This window comes from Pipistrellus kuhlii, unplaced genomic scaffold (genome assembly GCF_014108245.1).
Source record: "Pipistrellus kuhlii isolate mPipKuh1 unplaced genomic scaffold, mPipKuh1.p scaffold_m20_p_43, whole genome shotgun sequence".
In the NCBI taxonomy this organism is placed as follows: domain Eukaryota; kingdom Metazoa; phylum Chordata; class Mammalia; order Chiroptera; family Vespertilionidae; genus Pipistrellus; species Pipistrellus kuhlii.
The window spans coordinates 1,834,562-1,851,899 of NW_023425544.1; the positions used below are offsets into that span (position 1 = coordinate 1,834,562).

At 50.5% G+C, this 17,338-nt stretch overlaps 1 protein-coding gene across 3 annotated transcripts in view; it reads right to left on the reverse strand.

Moving 5' to 3' along the window:
• Positions 1-7,063: 7,063 nt before the first annotated feature.
• NR6A1 (nuclear receptor subfamily 6 group A member 1) overlaps positions 7,064-17,338 on the reverse strand; it is a 147,477-nt gene continuing 137,202 nt past the window's right edge. For all 3 annotated transcript variants that reach the window (XM_036411962.2, XM_036411961.2, XM_045572041.1), the window contains 3 exons: positions 16,815-16,936; positions 15,163-15,315; positions 7,064-12,093 (listed from right to left, as the gene is read on the reverse strand). In XM_036411962.2, coding sequence (XP_036267855.1) covers positions 12,005-12,093; positions 15,163-15,315; positions 16,815-16,936 — 364 coding nt within the window. In that variant the 3' untranslated portion in view covers positions 7,064-12,004. The remainder of the gene's footprint in view (positions 12,094-15,162; positions 15,316-16,814; positions 16,937-17,338) is intronic.

Here is a 17,338-nt window from a genome sequence, read left to right on the forward strand (position 1 = left end):
ATTGATGTTTCTGACTCGCTGACCCTCTTCCCTTCCTCTCTGTAAAAAAAAAAAAAAAAAAAAAAAAAAAAAAAAAAAAAAAAAAAAAAAAATCAATACAATATATTTTAAAAAACAAAAATAAAACCGAGTGTGTCTTCCTCATTGTGCCACTCAAAAGATATTTTTATTTTGAAAATACATACAAGAATTTTACTGGCTGTCATAACTGATTCTACCGATTAGTATATTCTAATCCCACCTGCGACATGACATTCAACTGATTTCCCAACATTCATGACGTCTTAATGTGTATTTTCCACTCTCAGAAGTTCCTACAAGACACGCTTCTCTTGCATATGACTGAACCTAACTCGTCTTCCCCTTTTAATGCAATAATTTTGTTTCTGGATTAATACCACTCATCCTCTGCATTTAAAAAGGGAATACCTCGCCCTGACCGGTGGCTCAGTTGCGTGGAGCGCCGTCCTGTACACTAAAAATCTGAGTCCCAGCCACAGGCTTAGGTTTTGGGTTTGATTCCTGGTTGGGGTTTGGTTCCTGGCAAGTAACTGATGGATGTTTCTCTCCCCACCCCACCCCTTTCTTCTCTCTAAAGAAATCAATAAACACATCCTTAGGTGGGGATGGAAATAAATGCATAAATACATACATACATACATACATAAATAGACATATTCCAGAAACACCCCATGACCAACATGTCACATACAGGTAACAAGCAGCCGCCAAGACCCTCTGCACCTCTTTTGATGGAAGACTGTGTGAGACGGGGGCCCCTTTCCCTGCCTTAGACAGGACACTCAGGCTCTTTCCACACCATGGTGCCCTGGAAAGGGCCAGCCTGGCTCTGCCAATCTCCCGGCGAGGCCCTGAGCCCTAAAGAGCAGAGGTGCTGGTGGCAAAGACGCCGAATAAATGCCAGTCCTGCCATTTCCTAGCCGAGCTGTGTGACCTGGGCTGTCACTCCCCTCTCTGCGTCTCATGTTCTCTCCGTCCTTTTCCATGACATGGGGACACACCTTGTGGTTTGCTAACATTGAGTGCAAAGGCTGCCGGATGCTAGCAAACCACAAGCCCACAACAAGCAGTCTATCCTCAGCGCCCCTTTCTTTGTCGAGCCTGAGATTGCAGCCTCACCTCAACACCGCTGGTCCTTCTGGGGTGGAGCGCTCACCCCAGCCTGGGGAACCCCCTGAGAGGCCCAGCGCTAGTTCTTTCTGTGGGACAGCAGCCAGCATGGAGCGAGCAAGCAGCACTGAGCGTTTGACTGACTGCTCCCCTCTGCACCACAGGCTCCCCATGCTGCCTGAGGTGTGGCGTTTCTCTCTCATTCCTTCTCTGTTTTCTCCCTCTTCTCTGATCGCCTTTTCTGTAGGCTGTCAGCTGTCACTGCCACCACCCGGGCTGGACACGCCTCGCCCTGATCACCCTGGATATGTTTACCGACACCGTCTTCCTCTTAGCCCCCCTTAAGGAGGAGGCATGCTGAGAGTGAACGGCAAGGCCCTGCATGCTGGGGCTCCTTTGGTCACACTCGAACCCTGTCCGCCATCCTGGGAAGGAGGTGGTATTTCCCCGTCCCCTCCCATGAGCAGCATGTGGGAGGGGAGGAAACTCAGGCTCAGACAGACAGGTATCTTCCCAAAGCCACAGAGCAAGGTTGGGATGGAACCAGGATCCAAATCCAGGCCTGGGAGGCCAGAGCTGGGCTTGCTGACTCAGAGTCCTCCCCACTCGGCCAGAGCTGGGTGGCCTGTGTGTCCTTCCCTCCGAGCTCCCGCCCAGGTGGTCCCAGGCCATGAGACCCTCCCTGAGGGGAAGGAGAAGCGGTGTGGTCCTGACTCCTCCCTCCCCACGCAAACAAAGCCCAGGGTCTCTCTCCTAAGTGGGGACTTTCCCAAAGTGCCAGGCTCGCTTCCTGGAGGTGGAACAGGAGACAAACAGACCAGAGACCCAGAAACTGAAACGGAGAGGACTGAAAGACAGATAGAAAAAGAGTCCTAGAGGAATGAGGCATAACAGACCCAGAGATGGAGAGAGAGGGGGGGGGGGGGGGAAAGAGAGAGAGAAGAGAAAGAGGAGGGGGAGAGAAGAGGGAGAAAAGGAGAAGGAATGAGAGAGAAACTCAGATAGGGAGAAGGAGTGTGGGGACAGAGAGAGACAGAGACATAGGGACACTGAGGTAGAGAATGAGAAAAGAGGGCAGGGCCCAAAGCAGGGAGCACAGGGAGTGTGGCTGTGGAGACCCCCTCGCAGGGCAGCCGAGGGGGTGGGGCTGCTGGCAGCAGCAGAGGCTGTTTCCGCTGCGCCCCTTATCAGCCTGCTGCCAGATGTTCAGATCCGATGCCAATGTCAGAGAAGTCCATAGTGCCGGGTCAAGGCTGTGGCCAGCGGGAGCCTCAGCTGCGGTGTTGGGAGGGGTGGCGGGGGGAGGGGGGCGGCGATAGACCTGCTTGCTCTTCCCCCTCTGCCTCACGGCTCTCTGGGCTGGACCACCTGGTGGGGGTGGGAGATCGGGCGCCTCTGGGGACTTCTCTAGCCTGAGAGCAGGGACTTGTGGAGGCAGAGTGGGGCTCCTGGCAACCTGTGGACGCAAGCATCTTTGCACACCCACACGAGGAAGTTCAGGGACACGTGCACACGCAATCCACACTCGTGTACGCGGGTGCACTTGGGGCCAGCCCGGTCTGCGCTCAGCTGCTGGCCCCCGCTCCCCTCTGCCTGGTCAGCTGGGTGAGCTCACCTGAGCCAGGACTGCAGCCAGAGCAGCAGGCGGGCCCAGCTGGCTCTCCTATGAATAGGACACTTGCAGAACCTGCATGCCCTCCATGGCTGGGCTGAGGTACTTTCTAGAATACGAGCAGGTGGAGGCCCCCAGGAGCAGACGCAGGGCCTGGGTGCCTGGTGGGCCGGGCTGCAGCCTTGGGCCCGGGCCGCCCCGCCGTGCTCCTGGAGCATGCAGCCGCAGCTGGGCCCCCTTCCTGGGGTGGTTTATCTCCCAGTGCACACGCTCGGCCCTCAAGGGGTGACCCAGCCTTGCTCCCCGCATTCCTCCCCAGCCACGCAGCCGGTGGGCCCCCCACAGCTGAGACAGGGCCTGCGCTTGGGGGTGGTCAGGAGCAATCACTCAGAGCCACAGGCTGCCCTCTTGGCCCCAGGCCTTCGCAGCCATGTCTCTGCTTTTCTCTCTGCTTTTGTCTCTGAGCATCTCTCTGATTTTGTCTGTGCCACAATTCATCTGTCTTTCACTGTGTCTGCCTGTCTTTCTCTGGGAAGGTCCCAGCTTGTTTCTGTTTCAGTCTCCTCTCCTCTCCCTTCTCTCCCTTCCCTCCCCTCCCCTCTTCTTCCCCTCCTCCCACCCCCCTTTCCTTGCCTGGGACCAAGTCTGGGGCTACCTCTGCTCTCCCTCTGCCCCTAGTGGCTCCCCTCAATGGGAATGTGGGTGAGAAATCAGGTTGTGGGCCGGGCAGAGGGCCTGGGCAAGGGACTGAGACGTACAATGGAAGAACTGGGGCGGCCCAAGCAGCAGAAGTCCAGACCCTCAGACCCCCGACCTACAAGTCAGCCCAGATGCTGGGCATTGATCAGGGTGTGGGGCGGGGGGCTCCTCCCAGTCCAGTAGAGAAGACTGGGGGGTAGGGTAGGAGAAGGAAGCTGGGGCTGGAGGTCTCCAGGCCTGAGGGCCTCCTTCCTGTTTGTTGGGAAGTGACTGCCTCCGAAAGCTGCTCAGGGGAGAGGAGGGAGGCCGTGACGACTTCCGGGAAGCTGGCCCGAGGCCACCTCCCTGTGCCCACATGGGGCCCGCTGGCCCTGGCTTAAAATAGTGCAGTTCCTCTGGCGGGGCTGCTGCTGCCAGGCCCTGGCCGAACCCCACGGGGCTGCTCGCCGCTGCTGGTGCTACCAGCCGAGGCCTTGGGGGGAGGGCTTCCCCCAACTCCCCAGGCCTCAGACTGAGAAAGTAGGGGTTCCCGAGTCAGAAGCCCTGCATTCCAGGCTCTGCCCCAACAATGACCGGCCGTGAGACTGGGTGGTCCATCTTGCCTCCTTGAGCCTTGGTTTCCACTTATACAAAGTCAGGTGAGAGGCTGGCCTTCAAGCTAAATGAGATCACACATGTAGACTCTCCAGAACCTCGCCAGGCATCACGTGGACCTAAAAAATGGGGGTTCCCTTCGCCTCCTCACGTGAGGGAGGGCCTCCTTGGAGCTTCCCACCGTCCCTGCACGGCTCCAGGGACTAGGTGCGGAACAGGGAAGGTCTTTGGAGAGGGAGCTTGCAGGGAGGGCAAGGATGGGGCTGTGGTCTCCATGGTGAGACTTGTTGCCAAGGGAACAAGACTCTGAGAGCCTGGGTCTGACAGTTGGGCACTTTTGCCACAGGTTCTGAGAGGCTGGTTTTAGGTGGAGCTACACCCCTGAGGGCAGCCAGGCCAAGCTAGAGAGGTGGCTTCTGGCTCTGCTACTGGGGCGTGAGGGCCGCGGCTCCCCTCACACTGCTTCCTTTCGTGGATTGACAGCTTTGAGCCCCAACTTTGAACCAGCCTCAGTGAGTCCTTAAACCCCTAAGACACAGGCACTGCCACTTCCATTTATCTGACAGGGAAAGTGAGGATCGGATAGTCGTCTATCTGGGTCAAGGCCACATACAGCTGGTGAGGGGAAGGGAGACTCCTGTTGGATGTGCCTGCTGTCACACAAGCTGCCTGAGGGAAATGATCCCTGGGAGGGCCTCGGGGAGCCACACCCACCCGGGTCCCAGCACCACCCCCTGCCACCACTTCTGGGGGGTCCTGGCTTCAGACTTACATCACCTGGACGAAGCTGTCTCCTCTTCAGTTACACAGAGATGGTCTTACCTCTGAGGGTTTGCTTATCAAGGATCTCAGCACTCCATCAGTACTGGTTTATGTCCGTTCCCGAGGTTACCCACAAGCTCTATAACCTTAGACTAGTTAGTTACCCTTTTGGGGCCTTGGTCTCCTCAGCTCTGAATTGGATCATTACAGCACCAACCTCAGAGGATGGCTGAGGGATCAGGCATCCAATGCCCAGGAAAATGCTGGGCAGAGCTCGGCCTTGCTCTGAAGGTAAATTCCGTTCTTCTTCACTTCCAGGTTATTGCCTGGCACTCAAGGAACCCAAAACCTCAGCATCAGCTAAGTAGCGATTTATAAATTTAGAGCAGTGTCCTCAGTTGTACTCATGGAATACTGTCCCAACAATTTTAACAGGAGGGGAAAATGTCGCATGCTGATACTTCTGTGTAGACCCAAATTAGTTTTCTTCAGTCAGGACTTCTCAGAGCCTTTAATATGCCAACGAAAGCTGGGAATCGGAGCAAGGTAAGAGTAGGTGCAGTATTTCTCCGATTTTTGGCAATAAAAGGCCTGTTCTTTTCCCATGGGGCCACCCTGCGAGTCGTTATGTTCTGAGAAAGCACAGGTCTGTAGCCTTCTTCTTCTATCTGGGACAGCCCTGCTTTTCACATCAGTTTGGTCGGGTCTGTTCTTTCGCCTCTTACAGAAATTGACCCTTTATTGTTTAAGTTTTGTTTATTGGGTTAATAGCAAAAAGTTCAACCAAAGGCCATTCCTGAGCTTTGTTACAAACCCCAGACATTCAGATTCAGCGCTGAATTGCTAAGGCCGAGCAGGGAGGAAGCCTGTTGTAACTTTGGTATCAGATAGACCTGGATTCAAAAGCCAATTCTGCCATGTGCTCGTGTCATCCTAGGCCAATGGCTTCATTTCCTCGAGCCTCAGCTTGCTGAGGGTGAAATGGGGCCGAGCGCTTCCCTGGCAAAGTGGCTCTGAGCATGACAGGAGTGCAGGTAAAGCACCCTCGCCCGGCACACAGCAGCCGGCCGGCAGACATGCTCCTCCTGCCCGCCTCTCTGGCTTATCTGTCCCCTCTGTGGGGCACGGAACGGTCTATTAATTAGTTCTGCAGCGCTTCTTTTGTTCTAAAACCACCTCTTTCAAACCTCAAGGGCTCTCTGGAGGAGGCTGAGGCATGGGAAGGCAGCTGGGCTTCCCCTCGTTTCACACATGAGGATTTAATAGGCTTTGATCAGACTCTCCTCAGCCTTTATCTTCCCAAATTGAGGAGCCTGTCTTTCCCATGTGTTTCCCTATAACCCCCAGCCCAAGCGCGGGCCCTCCTCTGATCATATATGAACAGCAAGATTACAGGACAGTCGGGCTTTCGAGTCGGCAGATCTGGGTTCAAGTCCAGACCCTGGCACTTCCTGTATGATTTAGGGCACATCCCTTGACCTCTCAAGGCCCCCATTTCCTCAGCTCCCGAAAAACTCCATCTGTTGTCTGGCAGGACAGGCATTCACCGGTGGACCACGGTGGTACACTAGGCAGGCCACCCACCAGCACACTGCTGTCCGAGATGCAGCTCCTCCCTGGACCTGGTCCCGGCTCTCCTTCCCCAAACTCCTGAATGTGGCATTCTCCAGCTCTTGCTAATCCCTCCCACTTGCCACCATTCCTGCCCGGCAATCCCTTGTTATACCTGAATAGCCCATATTTTCCTGATTCGTAGCTGGGCCTCCTCTGTCTGGTGACTTGCTTCAAGGCCCACCATCAATCCCCGTCTGAAGAAGCCCTTCTGAGCAGAACCACTCCCCCTGCGAGGCCATTACAACCCGTGACCAGCCTCCATCACACATGAGCCCACTGTTACCGCAAAGGGCTGTGCTCGCCTCGCCCACGAGACTCGATTCCTCTGGCTGTGCCACCTTCTGGCTCGGTGGCCTTCGAGGAGTCCCTTCACCTCACTTACCTTAGCTTCTTTACTTATGAAACAGATGGCGATCCTGTCAGTTCAAGGAGGTTCAGGCTTGTGAAGAGTCCCAACGGTGCCAGGCACAGAGCAGGCACCCCGGTCAGTTCATGAATTGAAGCAGTCCTAAGTGACAGCCCCCTACCAGACCCTTAGCGATAGGGTGGGCGTCAGCGACAAGCAGGAACTCGACCTGAAGGCATGAGCCAGTTCCTCAGGACACCCCATCGTCCCTCCCCAGAGCCCCAGACAAGCTTCACAGACAGATGCCATGTGCAGGATTCACATTTATTGGTTCAAATACAGTACCTAACATTTTCTAGACATGCATTTCACACTAATTGGTCACATTTCCACAGGTAGTCAATTCACAGAAAAGGGCCCATCCCTTGCCAGCTGGCAGGGTGGGAGGTAGCAGAGGGCCTGGGCTGCCTGCAGAGCCCGGCTCTCATTTGGTCATGCAGGGCTGACGGGGCCAGGCTGGCAGGCAGCCCTGGGCCGGCCCTTTGGGACAAGGGCGCAGAGACATCCCGCTGACTTTGATTCCTGCACGGACTGTGGGTAGAGGTGGCCCAGGGTTCGGCTTGTGGATGCCCGTGCCACCAGAGCCTGCCGGTAGGTGGTGCTTCCTGTGCCCTGGGTTGTAGAAAGGAAACGGGGCCTCTTCAAGGGGCGGCTGGTCCTGGCTGGGCAGGTGTGAAGGACTCCCTACACTCGGCCCAGACATTACAACGCACCCACAGCCCCTATCGCAGGCCTGGGATGGAACACAGACAAAAACACCAACACCCCAGGGCAGGCAGGGTTTCTCTCCCGACAGAAACATGTAAACAGAGCAGCCGCTACAGTCCTCTTTTCCCACAGGACTTCTCGGAGAGGAATCGACCAGGATGTCACTTAAGAGGTAGTATTTTTTTCTTCTTCTTTTTCATGGAAATCTGAGTCAACAACATTATCACCTTATAAACATTTCAGAGAAAGAAAATAATGCTCACCCAAGGGCGAAAATGACCTGGTGACAGATTGGCCATGCTGGCAAGGCTGACTCCAGGACTTGGCAGACCAGCCTCCACCAGAAACAGCTTTTTTCTTGGGCTTGGAGCAGGCTCCGGCCTGACTCACGGCTTCCCTGAGCCTGCAGCTGAGTCCCGAGTGGGCTGGGGCCCAGTTAGGGCTACAGGTCCTGAGGGGGCAGGCCAGACAGGGACTGGACGGGCAGAGCAGGGCCCCTGTGGCTCGTGGTCCAGTCCTCAGGCCTCCGGAGCGCCCAGGCACGGCCAGAGCAAGCCCAGCTCGCTCTGCCTCGGAGGAAGCAGTCCGGGCCTGGCTCCCAAGCCCAGAAAAGCAGCTGCTGCTTGTGGCAGCCGAGGGAGGGGTTTCTGGGGACCCTGTAATTAAATACACATCCCTGAGCTGTGGCCCCAGAAACCCTTGTCTCAAGGCTAACCAGTTCCCAGCATCTGGTGGAATGATTGCCGCTTCTCATCCTGAGACACAGATAAAACATCATTTCACAGACACTGGACATAGATGCTTCAAGCTGAGGAAAAAGGGAGGAATGATCAACCGCAAAGGCAGAAGGGGGTGTGGGGGCGGGGCACTCATGGGTCAATTTGGGGAAAGAGTAGTAGTGGGTTGTTTTTTTTTGGTTTAGTTTTATATTTTTGAAGGGTTTTTTGTTTTTTTTTTGTGTTTTTTTTATTTAAAAAAATCAATAAAGAAAATAAAAGAACTGTCTGAAAGAGTGAATTTCTTAACGCAACTGCAAAATTTTAAAAAGCAACAAAGAAAAAAGACACAGACCAGGGGCCCAAAGCTAAAGACTTGAAACCCTGCTGGGAGGCCAAGCCCTTCACTTTGGTCAGCCTTGGTCATGGCGGAGATGTTGCCCACGCTGGGCTTGTCTGTCTCCATCTGTCTCTCTCCCCAGGAAATCAAGAACAAACTAAAGTAAGAAATAGGTAGCAGAGCAAGGCAGCTAGCTCAGAGAGCCCCAGGTTTAAGGACCTGGCGGCGCAGTGTCCATGGCAGGTCCTCACTTCCCTGCCAGGGGGTGGCAGGTGGGAGCAGGCCAGTGTGGAGTGGGGGGCTGTCTGCACGCCATGGAGCCCCTCGGCTCCCTCTCCCCCTCCTCTGGCTCCGCGAAGAGGACAGGGAGGTTTGCGCTGCTGCCTTCTAACCCCACAGGCTCAGCCGCTCCCTCCTGGGCTGGCACGGGGGCCGGGGCAGTCCTGCTGAGCCGGGTGGAGTGCTTTGAGACAGGTTCTGGGAAGTTTCTCCAGACTAAAGTCAAGACCACCAAACCTTGTGGAAGTCTCCAAAGCCTACAAGGGAGCCAGAGAACGTGAGTTGTAGGCCAAGTTCCAAGATTCCAAATTTTGTCTTGGGTCCAGAAAGCATTGGAAGGGAAAGGAAGGGGAAAGCCGTGTTTCAATGCAGTGCGAGGAGGTGGGGTCTTGCACTGCATAGATCAGGGCCATATTTTTATGGTGGAAAGATTCTCACTTAAAATGAGTGCTGTTGGTGGCAGGGGATCAGAGAGAGGACAGAAGAGAGGGGAATTAAGAGACCATACACACAACTTTTTCTTCTTCCACTAGCAAAAAGCTACCTGTTAACCAAAAATTATGGGAAGAAAGGCAAAAATACAAACATAACAAACGCCCCCTCCAACCTTCCTCTGTGTCCTTCAAACCACATTTACAAATACATTTAGTGGCTGACCTAACGTCTCCACGCGGCTAGCTACACTCCTACCATCTCCTCATCATACCTGAGTTTGCAATGCAACACATTAATTTTACCCTGTTTAAAAAAGCCCACGTCACAAAAGGACTGGGTGCAGAAGACATTAAAGGCGGCCCACAGGTCAGGCTCTGGCTCAGAACACACGGCCACTTGGCTCAGAGATTCTGCAGGGCACTCAGCAATGAATGGGCTCTTTGTTCTGTGGAATCTGCTGCAAACATTTGTAAAAATGGATTTGTACAATGGCAACTTGCAGAACCTTTCCCCCACTCCACAAATTAACAACTTGCTCTGTTTAATGCTGCATTATTGGAGACATGTTCTTCTCTCATCAGAGAGCAATTTCCTTTGATACCCAACCAACTGGTGACATTCTTAATTTTAAAGAAAAGCCATTTCAAAAAATAATAATAACTTGACAGATGGGGTCTAAGCGAAGAAAGAAGCTGCACACAGCAGCCATCTTGGAGAAGGGGGGCTCGGATAGGTGTCTCCTCCCTACGTTGACAAAAGCAGCTCAGAGTCTGACCTGTAGCCAAAGAATGTGATCTAGTTGGTTAAATAAAACATGGGGAAACAAAATATTGTGAACTGAGAAATAAACAGATACACACACACACACACACACACACACACATCTACCCATTGACATGTGAAAACATTCTGATCAGAGCTTTTCCTGAGGAACACATCTTTCTTTCTCAGAGCAGCCAGGGAAAGGGCTTTGAGGAGTAATGCTCTGAGTTTTAGATCCATCAAAGAACAAAGTCATCCCTCTGCTGGGTACCCGTAACATTTCACTGGAAAGAAAAATCACAATCCGACATGAACTGCCCGGCAGCTCACCGGGCAAGTGTGCGAGGCTGAGCTGGGAAGAGAGCAAATGGCCTTGGACTGCGCAGGCAAAAGGAGGTGCAGGAGGCCCTGCAAGCCCACCCAGGGATGCAGCCCTCTCGGAAGTCAGCCTGCTGCATCGGCTGTGCGAGTTCCCCGGTGGAGGCAGGGACCATTGCTGTGGGAAGGCAGAGAAGAGAAAAGCACCTGAAAGAGTTCCAACAGATACGGTGTGGCTGCTGGCCAAAGCCAAGAGGGGAAGGAACACTTCCCGGGACTAGTGCGGCAGGTAGTGACAGAACAAGGGGCCCAGGCCACAATCTGGGGGGAGGAGGGGGACACAGCCAGGCCCTCAGGAACATGAGGTAGTTTAAAGCCCCTCTTCCTCTCCAGGCCTTGGTCAGCCGGGCCACTCTGGGCCTTGGGCTTTCTGTTGAGGAATCCTGGTCTCATTCTGGAGAGATGCGAAGAACTTGGAATAGAATGGAAGGGCAAAAATTCTGGTGGGTGAATGGCCCTCCATGTTTAAGAAAGAGACTGCAGCTTTTGGATCAGTCCTGGAGCGGGAAAGGATGGGATGGGGGGAGAGAAACAGAACTCCAAAGGAGGAGTGTTTATTCTTTTTGCAGTGTGGGCTTTGTTTCACTGCCCCTCGAAGGAAGCAAGGTGACAGGACAATGGGCACTAGGATTCAGAGCATGACATTCTGCTTCGCTGTTTTTTCCAGAGGGCCAATAGGAAGTCACATGTGTGAGGGAGAGGAAGGAGTCTAAGAAGGTAGGCCTTGGTAGGTACAGGTATGGAAGCTAGGTAGCTGGGAGGCCCAGCGAAGCTGGCAGGCAAGTCCAAAGGATGACGTGATTGCCAGGACTTGGCTTGGGTGAAGTCAGCAGAGGCAGTGGTGGGTCAGATGGTGGGCAGGGGACAGCATGGTGTGAGAGCAGAAACCCTTCGCCCTGAGGCCTTGGGTGGAGGGAGGACACCTAACTTAAGATTTGGTTGCTGTGCCCTCAATTTTCATGCTTCCCAAAGCAAAGAGATATTCTACATCCTCCTCTCCTGCCTCGGTCCCCCACTTTGCTCAGAGAACCTCCTGGCACCACTTTGCCCTTTTATGGTGTGTGCTTTCACCTGGCAATTCTGTGGCTAGAAAAGGCAGTTTGCTCTCTGACAGACAAATGCACCAGTCTGCTGAGAACATGTGGCAAAGGGAGGCATGGTCTCACCCCTCCCTTTCCACTGAGGTAGTCGTCTTTGTCAACATTATGGAAATAGTCATCTCAGCCCATCCCACCCTCCCTCAAATACAAAAGAACTATCTCTAAACAATGACAACACTGTTACATTAAACATCTTCACATTCTGTAAACTGCAAGGAAATGCATCGGCTGCATTCACACAAAAGCATGTGCATCATGTTGAAGGCCATACATTCAACTCTGTCGTGAAATAAATATATAGAAAAATGAGCTTAAAAAAACAGACAAATAAACAAACACTCTTCTCGCTATGGAGACGACCGGCGCGCGCTGCCCCCACCGCCTCCACCTTGGTCTCTGGCTTTCTTCCGGAGCCTGTCCCGCCCACCCAGGCTGTGTGGCCGGCCTGAGGAGGGGCACCGGGACAGCTCACTCCTTGCTCACACTGGTCTTGCAGGAATGCAGCACCACCTTAAAGAGGAGGGGCAGCTGCTCCAAGGGCACATTCACCATTTTTCCTGGGGACAAAGTGGGAGAAGAAGAGTTAGCAGTGGCCCTGGTGGAAGAGCATGTCCCTCTAGTTGGGCTGAAGAGCAGGGGGGGCCTGTTTGAGTGACCGGGGCAAGGAAAGTACAAGGGATAGCATAAAGACACAGACTGGCTAACGTCCTGATACCCAGGCCCCCTTTACGGCCCGAGGTGGAATTTATAATCATTGTTACTATCCCGGGAATACTTACTCTGTGCCGGGTGTTTAAATGTATCATTTTACTTAATTCTCATGCGATTTCGGTGCTATAGATACTACTTTTTATCTCAATTTTACAGATAAGGAATCTGAAACTGAGAGGGATTCCTAGAAGTCCTCTTAAAGCCAAAATACCTCGAAAAACTTAGATCCTGTTTTCTCTTTTTTCCTGATGGATGCTCTATCATTCTATAAAAGTTGCTCTTCAGAGTAATATAATGGGTTAGTAAAAGTACTGAGAAATCCAGGGTTAAAAAAGGACCTACAAGTTTCTTTATTGGAGACCTTCTCAGACCACTCAGTGTGCTAATACTAGTACAAGGTGTACCAATTAATAATGCGGATTCTGTAATCAAAGAAAACAGGATAATTTTAAGAAAAACATCAAAAGTGCTTTATTCAAAGTAATGTCCATCGCTAGCTACACATTTCCCCCATCTTTCAGGTAATCTGTGGGTACCGTCCCAATAGAACTTTTGTTTTGAGGCAAACCATTCAGAGACCCAGTTTTCTACTTCTTCCTACATTTTGAAGTGCTGCTCAGAAAGTGTGTGTGCCATCCATAGTAACAAGTGGTAATCTGAAGGAGCAAGGTCTGGTGAATACAGCAAGTGGGTTAATACTTCCCAGGCAAGATCTTTTAACATGTCTTTAACTGGTTTTGAAGTATGTGATGGTGAGTTATCATGAAGCAAAATTACTTTGCCGTGTCTTCTGGAACATTCTGGTCGTTTCACGGTCAAAGCATGGTTCAAATTGATTATTTGTTGTTGGTAGTGATCAGTATTAACGGTTTCACCTTGTTTTAGAAGTTCATAATACACCACACCTTCCTGATCCCACCAAACGCAGAGCATTGTCTTCTTTCCAAAGCGATTTGGCCTTGCAGTCGATGTTGATGGTTGACCTGGATCAGTCCATGATTTTGTGCGTTTGGGATTCTCAAAATAAATCCACTTTTCATTGCCAGTCACAATTCGATGCAAAAAAGACTTTCATGCATTGAAGCAACATTTTACTGATGACTTTTTGGTTTTCCATTGTCTTTTGTTCAGTTGATGTGGCACCCATTTTCATTCCTTTAAAATCTTTCCCATTGCTTGTAAATGATAGGAAATTATTTGCTGAGCAACGTTTAATCTTTCTGCAAGTTGTTTTGAGTTTGACACCCATCTTCATCCAATAATGTTTGTAATTTTTGGCCTTCAAACTTTTTTGGTTGACCTGGAAGTTCTTTGACTTTCACATAGAAATCATCACTTTTAAAGCGTTTAAACCAGCGTTTACAAGTATCTTGAGATGGAGCATGTTCACCATAAGCTTCCCGAAGTATATGATAACTTTCAGTAGCACTTTTCTTTAAAATAATGAATTAAAACTTCCCACAAATGCTTTTTTTGCACAAAATTCGACATTTTTAAGCATAAAAATATCTATGATGTTAATACCTTCAGCAAATTTGACATACAAAGTTTTGAAGCTTGCTGCCAATACAACAAAATAGCATACATATCAAATCGAATATATATCAACATATGTGTAACTCCATCTATTGAAAAAAATCCGCATTATTAACTGGTGCACCTGGTATACAATAAATATTGGGCTGTAGTTCTCCTTGACGCACTGAGAGTCACCTGTAGAGTTAAAAAATACTGATGGCCAAGGACCTCACACCAATTGAGTCAGGCTCCTGGAGGTGTAACCCACGCTCGGGTATGCTCTAAAAGCTGCCCGATGAACCCAAGTGCTACCAGGGCTGAGAAGCCTGCTCTGTGGGGAGGGGGTAATTACCAATCTCTGTTTATTTAAGAAAGTGCCTGATGAATATATCTCATTTGGTAGAATATAACTTTGAAAATGCTGATTCATAAATATCAAAAACATCCTTAAAATTTGAACAGCTGAGCTCCAGTTCACATCTGTAGATTACTCTGGGCCCAAAAAGTAGAATAAAAATTCCTTTGTCAAACTGAAAAATTTTCCCTTCAAAGGTGTATTGCTGAATGCGACAGGAACAATCTCTGTCTAGAGTAGGGGTGTCGAACTCAATCAGAGAAGGGGCCAAAATCTAAAATCCAGCCTAAATCGCGGGCCGAATGGTTTACTGAACAGTCATAAACTGTCATTGTGATGGAAACGCAGCGGAGTGCAGTGATGACAGCGCGGTGCGGGCCACATTGCAAGGCCTGGCGGGACGGACTTGGCCCGAGGGCCTTGTGTTTGACACATGTGGTCTAGAGCTCCACTTCTGAGCACCCCCATCAGTGCTGGGTGACTACAAACAACAATCTCTACCAATGAAGTAAGCAGCAATGACAACCAAAACCAGGCCTTTCCATCTCAGCGGGCCTATATCCAAGTCAGCAGGGGTCAAGACCAGAACAACAAACATTCCTTTACGAACACAGGCTTTGAGGATAATTTTTAAAATATTGCTTTAAATGAATGATCCCCTAAAAACCTATAGGCAATTCTATGAAACAAAGTTAACCGTTAAAATTGAATACCATAAAATCCACCCTTTCACAGTTTACAATCCAGAAACAGTTAATTTAAGAAACTATGAGTCATAATACCACCAACCAGTCTTACAGAGCTTTTTCTAAGATTCAGTGAAAAGGTCAACAAAGTGCCCGGCCCAGCACAGGCAATGAGGCAATCCTCCTCGCCACAAAGAAAACTTGCGTGGACTGAAACGGAGGGCAAGGGTAGGCTGCTTTTACGCAGCTGGTCTTGGGCCTGGAATGAGGATCTGAAAAACACTGCTGGTCTCCTCCTCTTCACACAAGCTAAAAGAAGCAAGGCAGGGTTGGAAAGCCAGCCCCCAGAATGTTACCTGCAATATACCGAATCTCAGGTAAGCACATCATGAGGTCAGGAAAGCGGTTCGGCTGATGTGTATATTTATATTCAGTGAAATCCTGGCAAATGTACCAGTATCGCTTGTTCAGCTGTTCCAGCTGCGAGGCACTGGTCAGACCCCTGATATCTGGGAAGAAAACCACATAGGTTATGAGAGCGTTTTCTAATGTGGAGGAAATGCCAACTCCTTGGATAGATGCAGATTTCAATTAGAAGTTATTAAACATTGCCACACAGAGGATCTGTACTCTTTCTGACATGGGGGAACAAAGTTCTTAATAAGGGAAGAGAATCGGATAAAGAAGAATAAACAATATACAGGACAATCACTAGACTGAGCCCCTGAGAACTAAGCAGAATCTTTCTCAACTTCATACTGGTTTCCCAGTACAGGGCTTGATTCGAACAGGCACCGGTAGATGCTGAACCACTCACTATCTGACAACCTACCTTTCCCAATTTATCCTTCAGAGTATCTTTAAATTTGCCCTGTGCTGGAGCCAATCAGGAACTGAGGACACCTATACATTCATGCTTGTACAGATACTCACATGCTCTCCTGTGTTTCTGCTCATACTACTCTAGATAGAGTTCTCTCACTTCTTTGCACACAAACCTAACTCCTTTTTAATATACAGAGTATGGGTATTCTACATAAAAACCTTTCCCAGCCTTTGAGGCCCACTTAGACTCCTCCTCCAGGTAGTTGCTACTTATCTCCCCCCATCTGAGGCTTCAGTAATGTGTCACGTGCCATCAGAGTATATTTCTTGAGGCCAGGAACCTGGAATCTACTTTATTTTTCAATGTCTTTAATGGTCACTACAGGACCTGGCCTATGGGAGGCCCGTATGAATGTTGCAGAAGCAGGAGGAGGTGTTGGGGCGGGGGTTTGGCAGTGAGCAAAGAGGAGGGCCAAGAGTCTCTGGACAGGACAACTGACTACAGAACAGAGCACTTCAATGCCACAGGCAGCAAAAGAGCCCAGCTCCACTCAGAGCAGAGCACTCACACGCCACTTTGGAAAAAAGAGGACACAAATTCTCCTTTGTACTCTGATTACCAGCGGCTACCAAGCCACACTTCGTAGGGAATACTCCACGTTAATCAAGCCCAGCAAAATTCTAGTTAAAAGCCGTGCTTGATATGCGGGTGTGAGCTTTGGTGAACCCCGCTCTGCCCTGAAGGGGACTCAGAAGCACTGCCAGCCTGTCGCAGAAGCCTTATCTCCAACAGGTTCATCAGTCACTCTGCTCTTCCTCAGTCACTGGCGAACTTGGTACACATTTTAAATGACGCATGTACTGTCCTTGGTGTCTGCATTGAATGCATTGAAATTGACTAAACAAAGCGAATCCTCTTCCTTCCGCTATGAGTTATAGAGACTGTGGCATTTAGGTTTGAAGAAAAAACCCAAAGCACGCCCTGCACTATAGAGGGGCACAATGATGACAGGCCCTCTCAGACTGGTACCCATATGGGGTGTCACATCCTGTGGGACAGTCCTGAGGGTAAAGGGGGGCATGAAACATAGGGAAAATGTTCACTGGCAAAAAAAAAAAAAAAAAAAAAAAAGAGAGAGAGAAAAAAAAAAAGGCTCCTCTTTCCCACACCCAAGCCACTCACCTTGATTTAAGAAGTTAATTGCTTTCATGCAAGCATACTCCTCATTGCTGACCTTTAGCTGATGGAACTTGTGATACAGGTAGATGAGCCGCTCGATCACCTCCATCCCTTCATCACTGAATCTGGGGAGCAGACACAGGTGTGAACAGTGGGCTCCGATGCCAGCAGAGGTCAGGCCTGGGAAGGCAGGTTTCTGACAACTCTGTAAGGCTCTGACATAGGCAAGAGGCTGAGCTCAGGAGAAATGGAATTCAGAGCTATTAGTGAAGGATAGGGGGTCCCTGGTTTGTCTAGAGGCCACGCAAGGCAGCTCACACAAGCTGTTATTCCTAAAGTCAAGTAGGTTCGATCAAATCTAAATCCAGTGCCATCATGTAAAAGCTATGAGACCTTGACCTAGCTGGGTGACTCAGTTACTTGGAGCGTCATCCTGTACACCAAGCATGCCAAACTCAAAAGGCTAACACAGCCAAATAAAAAGTTTATGTGGGCCGCAAAAAAACCAAAAGCTTCAATTTTCATAG